Source organism: Acipenser ruthenus, chromosome 14 (assembly GCF_902713425.1).
Source record: "Acipenser ruthenus chromosome 14, fAciRut3.2 maternal haplotype, whole genome shotgun sequence".
Lineage (NCBI taxonomy): Eukaryota > Metazoa > Chordata > Actinopteri > Acipenseriformes > Acipenseridae > Acipenser > Acipenser ruthenus.
The window spans coordinates 28683021-28696646 of NC_081202.1; the positions used below are offsets into that span (position 1 = coordinate 28683021).

The following is a 13626-nucleotide window of genomic DNA, read 5'->3' on the forward strand; positions in this document are numbered from 1 at the left end:
TAATAATAATAATAATAATAATAATAAATGTCACATCACAATACTGTATGCAAAAAAAATGGTACCATGGTTAACTATGGGTTTTACCATGCTTTACCATCCCAATGATTCACATGCTTGTCTGTGTGTTGGCATACGTTCACTGTGTTTTACTATCCTTTAATAATGCTTCACACATCCTGCATTTAACAGTTTGTTTCAGTGTACATTTATAAGGGCTTTTTCTAGCACCACACACTACAAGGAAGTGGTTACTGTTAATATGCGTTTCTATAACTTCAAGGGTCATAATCTATTAAAGAATAACTGGGGCCTAAACATATTCTCAGTATGAGCTAAGGAAGTTTGCACTTTGGAATAAGGGAACTTCCTGGTTGTAGACATACAAAAAAAAAAAAAAAAACAGCTGTAGCATACAACACAAGACAGCCAACTAGACAGAGCAAAGTTTCGTTAACCAGCCAGACAGAAACATTTGTGGTAAGTATTAAATATTGTTCTCGATTTGTCTATACATGAGTACTTGTATACTTGTGTTTATTAGTATATATTGTTGTTTTTGGAAATACATGACACTGCCAATAGGGAGAAGGACCACAATGGACTCCAAGACAAGCACAGATTTACATTTTTTTTTTTTAAATCATCAAGATATTTAAACTACACTCTTTCACAAAAGTCTGTTCTTCAGGGGTCCCTGAAGTCATACATTTAACGCAATTGTTTCTCAGAAAATATGCAGTCACGGATGCAGAAGCACCTGCCAATGAGAGCCTGCTAACAGCCCTGTTTGCCACAGCCCTTTAGTCCACTTATCAACTAAACAAGGAATTTGTAATGTAATGTGTTTTACAATTGCAGACATCTGAATACCACAGAGTCAACAAAATGAACGTCCAAGACAGAATTTACATCCTCAGATACTTTTTTCTGTTTTTCAATGGTATCTTCCTGGTAAGTCTTAACTTTTCGTAATATATTCATATTATATTTTGTTAAACTTCAGAAAATAAAGTATTGTATGCATAATTTGCCACTGAATTATACTTTCAGATTCTAGGAATTGTTCTTCTGGGTTGTGGGGTGTGGATTCTGTTTGAAAGCAACACTTTTATTGCTACACTCCGTAAGTACACAGAACAATAGCATCCACAGTAATCGTAACAGTATCCATAATACTTACAGTTTGGTATTGCACTTAAAGAGGGAGAGGGAGGATATGGATCTTGACCTTAACCCAACTGATACTTCATGGGCTCTAAACAACTGATACAAGATGAAGGTGGATCTAAATACAGTTACCTTGCCTTTTAATAAATAAATGCAGCACACCTTTGTATTTTACATAGTTTCAGAGGCAGATCATTCAAATACACTATTAGAGAAGATTGTTTTCAAATTGCTACACAAAGCACTATTTTAATGGTTTTGTGGTATTTACTGTATATGCCATTCCTTATAAAAATAAAAACATACCATATATATATTGAGAGAGAGAGAGAGAGAGAGAGAGAGAGAGAGAGAGAGAGAGAGAGAGAGAGAGAGAGAGAGAGAGAATGTACTGGATATCTGTACAGACTGTATAAACTAAAAATAAAATAGATCAGTTAAAAATGTATAGCAAACATCTGCTCCCTACTTAGGGATTATAAACTGATGATACTGTAGTAGCGTTTTGCAGTTCTTTTTTTATCAGTTATAAATAGGTCACTATATATTAACTAACCCTGATTTATTTATTTTCTTATCAAACACAAACATACATGTGTTAGTGTATCCTATAAACTGGAAATGTTACGACACTACAGGTTAACATGTTAGTACTGGTTGTTAACAGCTGATAAACATGCCCTGTAGCGTGATGTAAAGTGGCAATTTGATAGCGAATTCCAGTATGTGTAGCAGTGTTTCAGGTGATTTGTCATTCCCAAGTCTGAAGCCTTCTTTTCGCAGGTAAATTACCATGATAATTCATTATATTAATAATAATTATTATGTTACATGCGTTTGACCACGTTTTCAGTACATACTGTACCAAGTAGCATAATTTAAATTTGATATCACAGTAAACTTTCAACAGAGTAAAAAATGTGTAAGTAATTATTCATTTTTCAATTATTTTCTTAGGCACTACTGATGAAAAAATTCTCTCAGTAGTATTTGTAGCATATGTTCTTATCGCTATTGGGTTTGTCGCTGTACTGGTTTGCTTCATGGGATGCCTGGGGGCATACAAGGAAATCAGATGTCTACTAATATTGGTAAGGTGAATTCTTCATACTCACTTTTAATGACATTTGCTTTATATTCAGGAAGGTTTTGCATTTAGTAATTAATAAACCAAGAATAAGTTGCTTACAGTTGTGAAATTAGCCTGGACAGTTTTTAAATTAGTTTCCATGAATTAAATGTGCAGATTTATTTTTTGTTTTGTATGATTAATGACACTGTTGACTCTTTCAAAATGATATCCAGCATCTCGCTAGTCTTTTTTAAATTATACAAAAAGTGTTGCACAGCTTCAGCAAATGCTAAAAACGTAAATTCATTCAGTCATATTTCTTTGTAAAAAGATGTAGCGGAGATTGTAAAAATCATTTTTTTTGTGTTTGTTTTTTGCAGTATATGGGATGCCTGTTCATAATACTTGCTGCTCAGGTTTTTGTAACGTTTACATTGTTAGCGAACAACGGTAAAGTAAGTAAACACATGATATGTATTTCAGTTGCTTACTCTGAATGGTGCAGAATTCTTCAGCATGGCCTGGTCCAAGTTTTGGGAGATGCTGTAAATGTAGTACTTGTTGCTGAAGTTTTATAAAAAGTAGTTATAACATATACTTATCTCTTATTATCCCCTAATAGTGGAGACGGTCAAATGCCACACCTCACTTTTTTCTTTTTTATAAATCTAGAGAACTGCTTATCCAACTGTCATAAAACATGCATTTAACATGATATAAATTAACTTTTTGAGAATATCTGTCCATCTATATGTCACACCTACATTCTTGTATATATTTTGAGAATAGCAAACATTTAATTGCTAATTCTGTCGATACAGTATGTCATGGTTGTCTACTTTTTAATCATACTAATTATTCTAATTTACAGCCTTGGCAGAGGATGCATGTTACTGACATACTTATTAACTAAGCAATTAAAAGCCCTTCAGTTCCTTAACATTCAGTATGTTTCAGAGGTGAGATACATTATTTGGGGAGCCTCCTTCTTGTATTGCCAACAGGTCTATTTATGAATGTAGTGTCTATAGTCACGTTTCCACATGCCACTGAGACTAGTTCATTTCCAACAGCAGCAGATCAAGATAAAACTGATTCCAATTGGGACTCTGTCAGCCCAAGTTAGAATTGTGGGTTGGCAGAACTTGATCTCTCCCATCTCCATCGAGCTGATGATGGAGTTTACCTAATGAGCGTCCAATGTAGTTATACATTTCTGGGCTGCAGAAAAATATATATATAGGCAGGATGTGAGTGCTTTTAATATATTATACTGTTTAATATTTTATAAATAGCAATTACTCAAAAAATGTGATACATATTGCAGATCATTTTGTATAATGTCCGGTTGCAGATTGAACTGTAGACTGCAGATGGAACCGACTAAAGCCCCAGTATGATATTTGAACAGCATGAGATTGAATTTTACAGACTGGTTTCATAGTGCAGATGCAGTATATGAGGACTCTCCCATACCCAAAACAAACATCACAAATAATTAACTAATGTATTGTGGTCTGACATCTTCAAATTGATGTACTCCAATTCATTATGGAAAAATGTATCTTATTATATATTTTTTGTTGTAGATTAAAACCTTCATGGATAAGAAGGTTACTGACATGATTAAGGAATATGGGAGTCCATTTGGCACTGATGATGACAAAAAGGACTGGAAACTTCTGGATGTAGTGCAGAAAAGTGTAAGTTGAAAAATGTGGGATTTAAATGCTCACCACATTTGCATAATTAATAATGTGTTGTTAATCATTGCAGAATATATATTTTTTTTATCCTAGCTTAAATGCTGTGGAAAAGTCAACTCAACTGACTGGCTAAGCAATGACTATACTAACAGCAGTGGTGTTTATCCTTGTTCGTGCTTCAATGGAACCAGTTCAGATGATAAGCTATTTTGCAGTCTGTCACAAGATGAAAGTGTCTATGGCACGGTAAGGAATATAATGCTTGTAATTCAAGTTTAAAGAATGTTCTTGCAAACCTGCAGCATGTACTCTAGCTCCCAGTACTGTAGATCTTGTCCACTTTTGAAGGTCTCTTGAAATGGAGCACATCATTGCATCAAGTAATGATTCACGTTCATGCCCTTTTGTGAAGTCACTGAGACTCTTCTACTTTCATATTTTTGTTGCTGAATATTTGCACAATTCTACAGGTCTAGTAGGTCCCTTTCCACGTGAGTCCTAACAGAAACTCAAAATTCAGTGATATCTATACAACTTATACAGTTAACTGTTTACATCCAGTACTGTTTCACCATTGTATTAGCCCTTACTACCACTGACCCTAAATACAGGGCCAAATGCAGCGTCACTGGATTGCCATTGATTGCCAGGTGGTAGTCTATCCCAGTGAGAGAAAAAAAATACATGCATATATAAAAGTACCATCTTCACAAAAATGCAACTGATTCAAACTTTATGTTTGGATCTGTCTTTATAATTTCTTACATAGGCCTGTGGAGCATTAATAGAAGAGTGGCTGTCAAGCAACATCTTGTCAATTTTAGGCATTGACTTTGGACTGGCTGTCGTACAGGTAAAGAGCTAACCAATGCTAAAATCATTTTTTTAATTCCCTAAGAGACAAAAACAAGGATTGAAACTCACAAACGACACCCATTTTTTAAATATATCTGTTGAATTGCATGTTTTGAATGGTGTGTCATTTTAAAATGTTTCAGCTATATTTTAAAACCAAAAAAAAGTTGCTCTACTTGCTATTGTTAAACTCTAATCATTTTTGATAGGGATTATGTAACCCTTTTTATCCTTGTGGATGTACTGTATGTTGAGTCCAGGATACTATCCCTATAGTAGATCTAAATCTTTTGAACTGTTAAAGATGAATCTATCATACATAGAAAAACAAACAAAATGTATACTGGATATAAAGCAACAGTAAATGATGAGATTGTTTCACAATATTAATGTACTGTATATTAAATATTTTTCTCTTTTCTAGGTCTTACAGTTTGTATTTGCACTGTATTTGTTTAGAAATATTGGGAGAAGGCATACAATGTAACACAGGCGACTCAAGGACTGATAAAGAAGAGAAGACTTTGGGAATCATGGCTCCAGGCCCTATATAACGGCAGCATTATTATCTATAAAGGCAGAGCTTTGGTCTAACTCCGTCATAAGAGCTGATTACAATCCAACATTATACTGTACTTTGTCTCTGTAAACCACTGACTAAACTTTTTATTAAAGCTAAACAGTGACTATGACCTGCTTTTTAATAATATCCGTATTTCTTTTTATCTAAAGGTAATTTATAAGGTAGTTCAATTTAAAAGTTCCTGTATCCATTTCACAGTCCGACAGGCCTATTATTTTAAGTGTGAAATAACATTCAACTTTTTAAGTACAGTATGTTTGTTGTTTATTTGTCTGTTTTTAAATTTAAAATGGGGGTGGGGGGTGTTGGTAGTTATTCTGTTTCATTAAACTCAACTCAACTGAAATAGCTTGTTGTAGTATATATATATATATATATATATACCGACGACCTCCAGGCTATAGGGCGCATCCAGCACTCCATGCGGAGTGCCTTTACCGGATGCGCCACTCGGGAGCCCGTGTGAATGTTTCTTAAGTGTTCTACGAACCGGTCTGCTAAACAGCTTTTAGTTTCCCTGATATACAATTTGTTGCATTTCTTGCAGATAATGCAGTAGACTATTCCTTTAGAGGCACATGTAAAATGTTCATGAATGTTGAATGAAGATTTAGTGCCTGTAATCTCTATTTCAGAATGAATGTATTTACAGGTATTACATCGTGGTCTATTACATGGATATGTGCCTTTCAACGGTTCCTCAGAAGGACGACTATCACTGTGTACCACATATTCTCTTATATTCTTGTCTTGTCTCTTCTATATGACATCAAGGGGGGAGTCTTGAAAATAGGTACTGTAGATGGGTCTTGTTGTAAAATGTTAAAGTTTCTTTGCACAGTTGTCTGTATGAATTATCTATTTTGCAAAAAAACAAACTTTCCAATTATTAACCTAAGAAATTGTACAAAGAAAACTACATGACACATTTTCTTGGTTAACGCTGATGTAGTTTCTTTCAAATAAAATGCAATTATTGATGTATATAATTGAGAAAGAGGTGTGTTTGTTCCAATGATAAAAAAGCTTATTGTTGTAAATAGATTCAAATGGCACACTGAAATGTTACAGGGATATACATTTCTAATAAAATGTTTGGGGGAAGCATCTAGTATCAGTATGCCAAGAACAGTCTGTAACAGTGATAGTGATGTACAGTGATGGTGATGTTCAGTGATGGTGATGTTCAGTGATAGTGATGTACAGTGACAGTGATGTACAGTGATAGAGATGTACAGTGATAATGATGTTCAGTGATGGTGATGTACAGTGATAGTGATGTACAGTGATAGAGATGTACAGTGACAGTGATAGTGATGTTCAGTGATGGTGATGTACAGTGATAGTGATGTACAGTGATAGAGATGTACAGTGACAGTGATGTTGATGTGCAGTGATAGTGATGTACAGTGACAGTGATAGAGATGTACAGTGACAGTGATATACAGTGATAGAGATGTACAGTGATAGAGATGTACATTGACAGTGATATACAGTGATAGGGATGTACAGTGATAGAGATGTACAGTGATAGTGATGTACAGTGATGGTGATGTACAGTGATGGTGATGTACAGTGATAGAGATATACAGTGATAGTGAAGCCCTTTGCTGGTGTAGATTATCATCTGCTGCATATGCAGCATTAAGCTTTATGCTATGGAGATAACGTGGGTGGGTGGAGACGGATGAAGCTTGGTTCTGTCTCAGGATAAAGATGGAAGGCTTCTTACATCATCTAAATATCTTTATTCCTTTCTTTGGTTTCATCTTATGTTATCTTGTTTTCCTGTAGCTAAAGCAATCGTTATCACTGTGTAAGGGCATTGTTGAAGTGAGAAAACAGTTTTTTATTTCATATATATATATATATATATATACGCACACACACACATTAAAAAATGTATGTGTATATTTGTATCTATACATTATGTCAATCCTCTTTTTGGACAATAACTATTAACACTAGGGGGCGATACATGACAATTAAACACAAATTCCACAGTGATCAAGGACCTATTAATATAATCCATCCCAAACTGGCTAGGAGGTTCAATTTTCTCCTTCTGATATATGATATATTGACTTCTCAGTCACTGGGCATGTTATAAGAGATGTGCGTTTCCCAAAATGGACAAACAATATCTTAGAAGAATAGAACAGCTTATGTAGGTATGCACACAAATCCTAAAAAATAGCACCAATTCGATTCAAACCCCATTGCTGTGCACTGCATTTGCTACAATAAAATGTTTTTTGCATTGTTGATGACACCTTCATGTTTTTTGCATTGTTGATGACACCTTCATGTTTTTTACATTGTTGATGACACCTTCATGTTTTTTGCATTGTTGATGACACCTTCATGTTTTTTGCATTGTTGATGACACCTTCATGTTTTTTGCATTGTTGATGACACCTTCATGTTTTTTGCATTGTTGATGACACCTTCATGTTTTTTGCATTGTTGATGACACCTTCATTTCTTCACCTGGAAGTACAAATAGATAGAGGGCTCAATCTGCAAAGATTTGGAAATAAACAAGCAAGAAACTACTCAGAACACATTTAGCTTCTCCTTCTTGTTCCTGCTGGTTTAATTCTGTTACAATTGTTGTGTTACATTTGCTCGCTCCAGGGGTCGGCCTGTTTGCGGCCTCCCTGGACCATCAGCACACACATCGGCAGCGATGGTGGCTCCAGGGATCAACCAAAGTGCGGCCTACCTAGCACCTTGCAGAAGTCATCAGATAGGCACCTCTGGTCTCCGGTGTTTCGTTGACGAGCACTACTCCCCTCCATCCCCTACCCAACCCAACCTAGTTTACTTACCTTAGCCATCTATTCCTTTTCATTGATGTTAACTTTCTCCCTTACTTCTCTTCTGAAGTCCCCAATCAGCCTCTTTCCTTCCTAACCAGGACCAGTTGCTACTTCTCTGCCTCTTCGGATAGATCCTTCACTATACGAGCATACCAAAGTTCCTTCCTCTGATGTGCCTCATCCACGGAATCCTCCCATGGCACTGTTAGGGTTAGGGCACTGTTAACTCCACCAGGAGAACAGGGCATGCTGAGACTGACCCCAGGACAATGTCGAAGGGTAGTTGTAGCAATCTCAGGTCGGTGTTGTTCTGTGTGGCAGTTATTGCTGATATTGATGGTGATCTGTTGAATAGAACTGTCTGATCTGTTGAATGACTGATGACTGCAAACCGATTCCATATCAATAAACTCAGCCAGTTAAATCTCCACAATAGCCCAGTGACCAGGGAATACATATATGCAAACACAACAATCAATCATGTATTATTATTATTATTATTATTATTATTATTATGATTGTGGTTACATAGTTATAAATCATATTAACAGTTTAGTTAGCATTAGGATACCAGCAAATAACAGTGTTTACACCTGATCCCACTCCCTCCAACCCTTTGTACATGTTCAGACATACAAAAATATTAAAAATATTCCCACTTGAACTAAATAGTGCCATTCTGTATCACTGCACAGCATTCAGCACTAAACAGGGACATTTCTAACTAGCCATTATTAAAGTTAAATGGGAAAGCTGAGTTTGCACAGGTCCCTAAGAACCAGTACCAAGTTAAATAGCTTAAAACAGCCCCAAAAGCAACTCTTGTCTACTCCTATTAGTGACAGGCTGCATCTGTCCATTGTCATTAAGCAAGGTGTTCATATCCATTGTTCGAATGTATTAAACCCAGACAGAGGCCAGACAGCCCAAGCCTGCAGATTTACTCTGTCAATAGCAGCCCCAGTTGAAACAAGACCCAAGTTTGGATAGTATTCATGTTCATACCAGCAAGGTATTTTCCCTTACTGCCCTGTAGCTGTTGTTGAGCCAAATGGCAACCAGCATACCATTTGCATTTTGGCTTAGGTGAGTTGGTTTTTATGTCTGGGCACCCGAGTGGGAAAAACAACTCATTAAGATGGTATTGTTAATATTAATGTAACAGAGTCAGACCCAAGAATAAAGTTTGTTCTCGGCTATCCCCGCCATCTGCTGAGTCAGTGTCCCAGTCAGAAAGCATTGACAACTCATTTATAGATACAGTATGCAGTGTGGCTAGCACCATGGGAAGACATAATGTATACTGTACACTGGGAGCTGGTTACAGTTTAAACCTACAGTGTATGCTTTTCATTTTCTAGTTTATATTAAACATGATTCCTGCTTGACTGTTTACTATATTGTTCCTCTTTTTATTCTTCAATTCACTCTTCTTTACTTTCTGTAAAGGTTAGTGTATAATGCAGACATACAACTTTTCTTTCTTTAAACATGTACTGTAATATAACACTTACGTTAAACTGCTGTAGAGAGGGAGTTTTGTTTCAAGATATCCTAAAAAAAAAAAAAAAAAATTGGATAAAATAAAAACCAAATGTGCAATGAAAAAAAATATACAAAAAGGTCTAAGTCAAAAATGCACAATAGGGGCTAAAATACCCCACTAATTTTAATGTAAAGGCACTACTCTTAAAAAAGTGACTTGGCCATTTTATTCTCCATATTCTCTGAAATCATCCCCATACTTTGCAGAGCCTGAGTACTAACCTACAACAGGACCTATCTATGCTACAATGATAGTCTTGGATTAGAACATACATCCCTGTTGTTTTTTTTTTTTTTTTTTTTTTTTTAAACTTATTACTTATCCTACAATAATATATTCGGTGTGCTTCTCTTTTGTGTTTTCTATAAAAGTAGACATCAGGTTTTTATTTATTTATTTATTAATCCCTGGCAAACGGCACATTTTCATAAAGTAATATCATTACTGTGGAATACTTAAGCCTTTTTTTAGATGTACATGCAAGTGAAAACTCAAATTTAATTAAAATAAGGGGGGGTATTGTACGAAGAAAAAACTTTATTACAGTCCTCATAACAGAAAATACTAGGATCACAACAAAACAAAACGTTGATCACTATACTTAAGAAGTACCTTGCAAGTTGGGCCAGTGTTTGGAAAGCGTAAGCACATATATACACACACACACACACACACACACACACACACATCGGTAAATAGGTCCTTGTGCCTTTCTCTTAGTTTGTAAAGATTTTGTGTGAAAATGTTTCTTTACTGCACCGAGGTAGGGCTGTCTTCAGCGCAGCAGCAACATTCCAAAACACTCGCATTCAAGGCTATCTCCTAATATGGTCATCTACCGGAAATACACAAGTAGGACCTTGTTTTAAAGATTAGGGTGCGTTCACAGAGATCATTCTGCGCAGATTATGTGCAGAATCTGACCAATTTAACCAATGGATGCGTTCACGGAGGCCATTCATAGAAGATAATCGGCTAAATTGGTCAGATTCTGTACAGAATCTGCGCAGAATGATCTCTGTGAACGCACCCTCAGAATCTCCTCTTTCCAATGACGTATGGCAAGCAGGGCTGTCACTCACATTGCCTGAGTAAAAAGATTTAAAGGGCCAAGTCGACGGCGGGATATTAACATTGGGCGGACCCTAATATAGATAACTACCTTCTAAAGTCATAGAAACTAGTTTTGACCTCTCATATCTAAGTCATTATTTTCATTCCATTTTCTTTCTTTTTTGTTGTCTTATTTTTATAATGGTATGTTATATATACTTCTCTGGCCCAATGACTCCAGAATGAAGCTTATTGCAGATAACTACATTTGTAAACAAGCCGAATAGCCTCCTCTCGTTTGTAAACTTTCTTATGTTCTTATCTGTGATTATAAAGCTGATTAGGCAAAAGCTTTATGCAATATTGCAATGATTTGTTTAAAAAAAAAAAAAAAATGAAAACAGTATCTTAAAAGGGAGTGTGATAATCACAGGTAATTGGTTTACTGACATAATAATATAAGAAAGAATAGTGGATCTCTGAAAAGTTTCTTCACGCCAATCTTTTTTTACTAGGTAAGTTAATTCACAGTCATAGTAACTCCTACAGTAGTGTTGATGGGTGGAGGGATTACATTTACATAGGGCCCATTTATGAGGTTGGCATTGCCAAGAGTGAGAAGATTCAGGCCTTGATTCAGTAAATTCCTTATGTTTCACGATTCTGACTTTGATTATTATTATTATTATTATTATTATTATTATTATTATTATTATTATTATTATTATTGTTGTTATTATTATTTATTTCTTAGTAGACGCCCTTATCCAGGGCGACTTACAATCGTAAGCAAATACATTTCAAGTGTTACAATACAAGTAATACAATAAGAGCAAGAAATGCAATAACTTTTGTTCAAGCAAAGTACAAGTGTGACAAAACACAATTCAATAATACAGCAGATAATAGTGATAGTTACATCAGGTAGGGTTAGCATATGGCTCCTGATTAACCAGACGCTTTGAGACAGACCGGGATTTCAAAATTCCCCCTAAATTGAAAGTAATTCACGTGTAAATGACCTCCACCTTTGTTGAGATTAATCCTGCTGTGGTGGAATTGCTTGGGCGCAGCAAACAAGTCACACTGATCAGCTGCTTCTGATCAGATCTTAATGAACGAATAACTAATCTATCAATAGAGCAACGAGATGACGATGCTTTGATTGTATTTGCAGAATAATACGGGCGATTGAATTTTAACAAACAGAAAAAATAGCAACTGGCTGCAATTCATTCTTAGTATAATACAATTATTTGACGCGCATGCCGGTATTTAAGCACTATTATTAATTGTAGCTAAGGATGGTTCATTTACACATTCATTTATTTCAATTAAGGGGCAAGTTTGAAATCCTGTTCTGTCTCACAGCGTCCGGTGAATCTGGAGCCACATGGTAACCCTACATCAGGATATGATTAAATACAAATACTACAGGTTAAACACTTGGCAGATTACAGTATTCTGAAGTGCAGGGTTAAATGCAGTAAAATAGGGGACAGATAAGAGCAAAATGAAGCACATTTAAATGAAGGGTGATAGTGTCCCAGGATACAAACAGAGGAGTTCTACAGGTGCTGTTTGAAAAGGTGAGTCTTAAGGAGGTGCCGGAATGTGGTCAGGGACTGGGCAGTCCTGACATCTGTAGGAAGGTCATTCCACCACTGCGGAGCAAGGGTGGAGAAGGAGCAGGCTCTGGAGGCAGGGGAGAGTAGCGGAGGTAGAGACAGTCTTCTAGTGCAGGCGGAGCGGAGAGGTCGAGTGGGGGTGTAGGGAGAGATGAGGGTCTGGAGGTAGCTGGGTGCAGTCTGGTCAAGGCATCTGTAGGCTAGTACAAGAGTCTTGAACTGGATGCGAGCGGTGATCGGGAGCCAGTGGAGTGAGCGGAGTAGTGGAGTAGCGTGTGCGAAGCGAGGCAGAGAGAACACCAAGCGGGCAGCAGAGTTCTGGATGAGCTGGAGCGGACGGGTGGCGGATGCAGGGAGGCCAGCCAGGAGGGAGTTGCAGTAGTCTAGGCGGGAGAGTACTGGACCAGGAGCTGGGTAGCGTAGTTGGTGAGGAAGGGTCGGATTCTTCGGATGTTGCTCAGGAAGAATCAGCAAGTGCGTGCCAGAGTGGAGATGTGCTGGGAATAAGAGAGGCAGGGGTCCAGGTATACTCCGAGGTTCTTAGCGGAGGAAGAGGGAGAGAGTGTGGTAGATTCCAGAGGAACAGAGATAGAGAGATCACAGGAGGGGGAGGATTACATGAACATGCCCAATTCTCAAATTATCATATGGGCAAAATAAATAAAATAAATCTAGAATGGTTGCAATATACAGCCAGAAGGATTTGCACATTGTGCATACCATCCTACCAAATCTAAAAAAAAAACAAAACATAGATCTGTTAAAGAGTGCCCTGAAGTTACCATGAAGTGATGGAGAGCACAAATGGTTCATTAACAGGTTACAGGAAAAAACTGACCGTTGCAGACAAGCATGTGCAGGCAGTGAGCTTCAGCATGTTACTGTGATTATTAAAGTTTTTTACTTTATTTTTTCTGTCACACCAGAAATAGTGTTTATGTTAAATAGAAGTGTATTTTATGGGTTACATGGTATACCTTTTTATGACTTTCAATCAGTTTTAAGTAGTCTAAGAATTGGGGTAAAAACAATTGGGCTAAGTGTTTAAAAATAAAGAAAATAAAAAAACACAATGTTCTCAAACATACATAAAACAGTGGCTATAAACCCTACTGGTAAAATAAACTTTTTTTGGTTGACTCCAATTGCTGGTATAGTTTGAGAACAGAGAATGGGCTTCCATAAAGCCTA

General features: G+C 36.6%; 1 protein-coding gene across 1 annotated transcript; it reads left to right on the forward strand.

The window, feature by feature from the left end:
* The first annotated feature begins 414 nt into the window (after positions 1-414).
* On the forward strand, positions 415-6916 carry LOC117419649 (CD82 antigen-like). The gene is made up of 9 exons (XM_034032627.3): positions 415-480; positions 862-954; positions 1054-1126; positions 2128-2261; positions 2623-2697; positions 3832-3945; positions 4042-4194; positions 4718-4801; positions 5228-6916. The coding sequence occupies exons 2-9, from the start codon at positions 889-891 to the stop codon at positions 5288-5290; spliced, it is 762 nt and encodes a 253-aa protein (XP_033888518.2). The 5' UTR covers positions 415-480; positions 862-888; the 3' UTR covers positions 5291-6916.
* The last annotated feature ends 6710 nt before the right edge of the window (positions 6917-13626 follow it).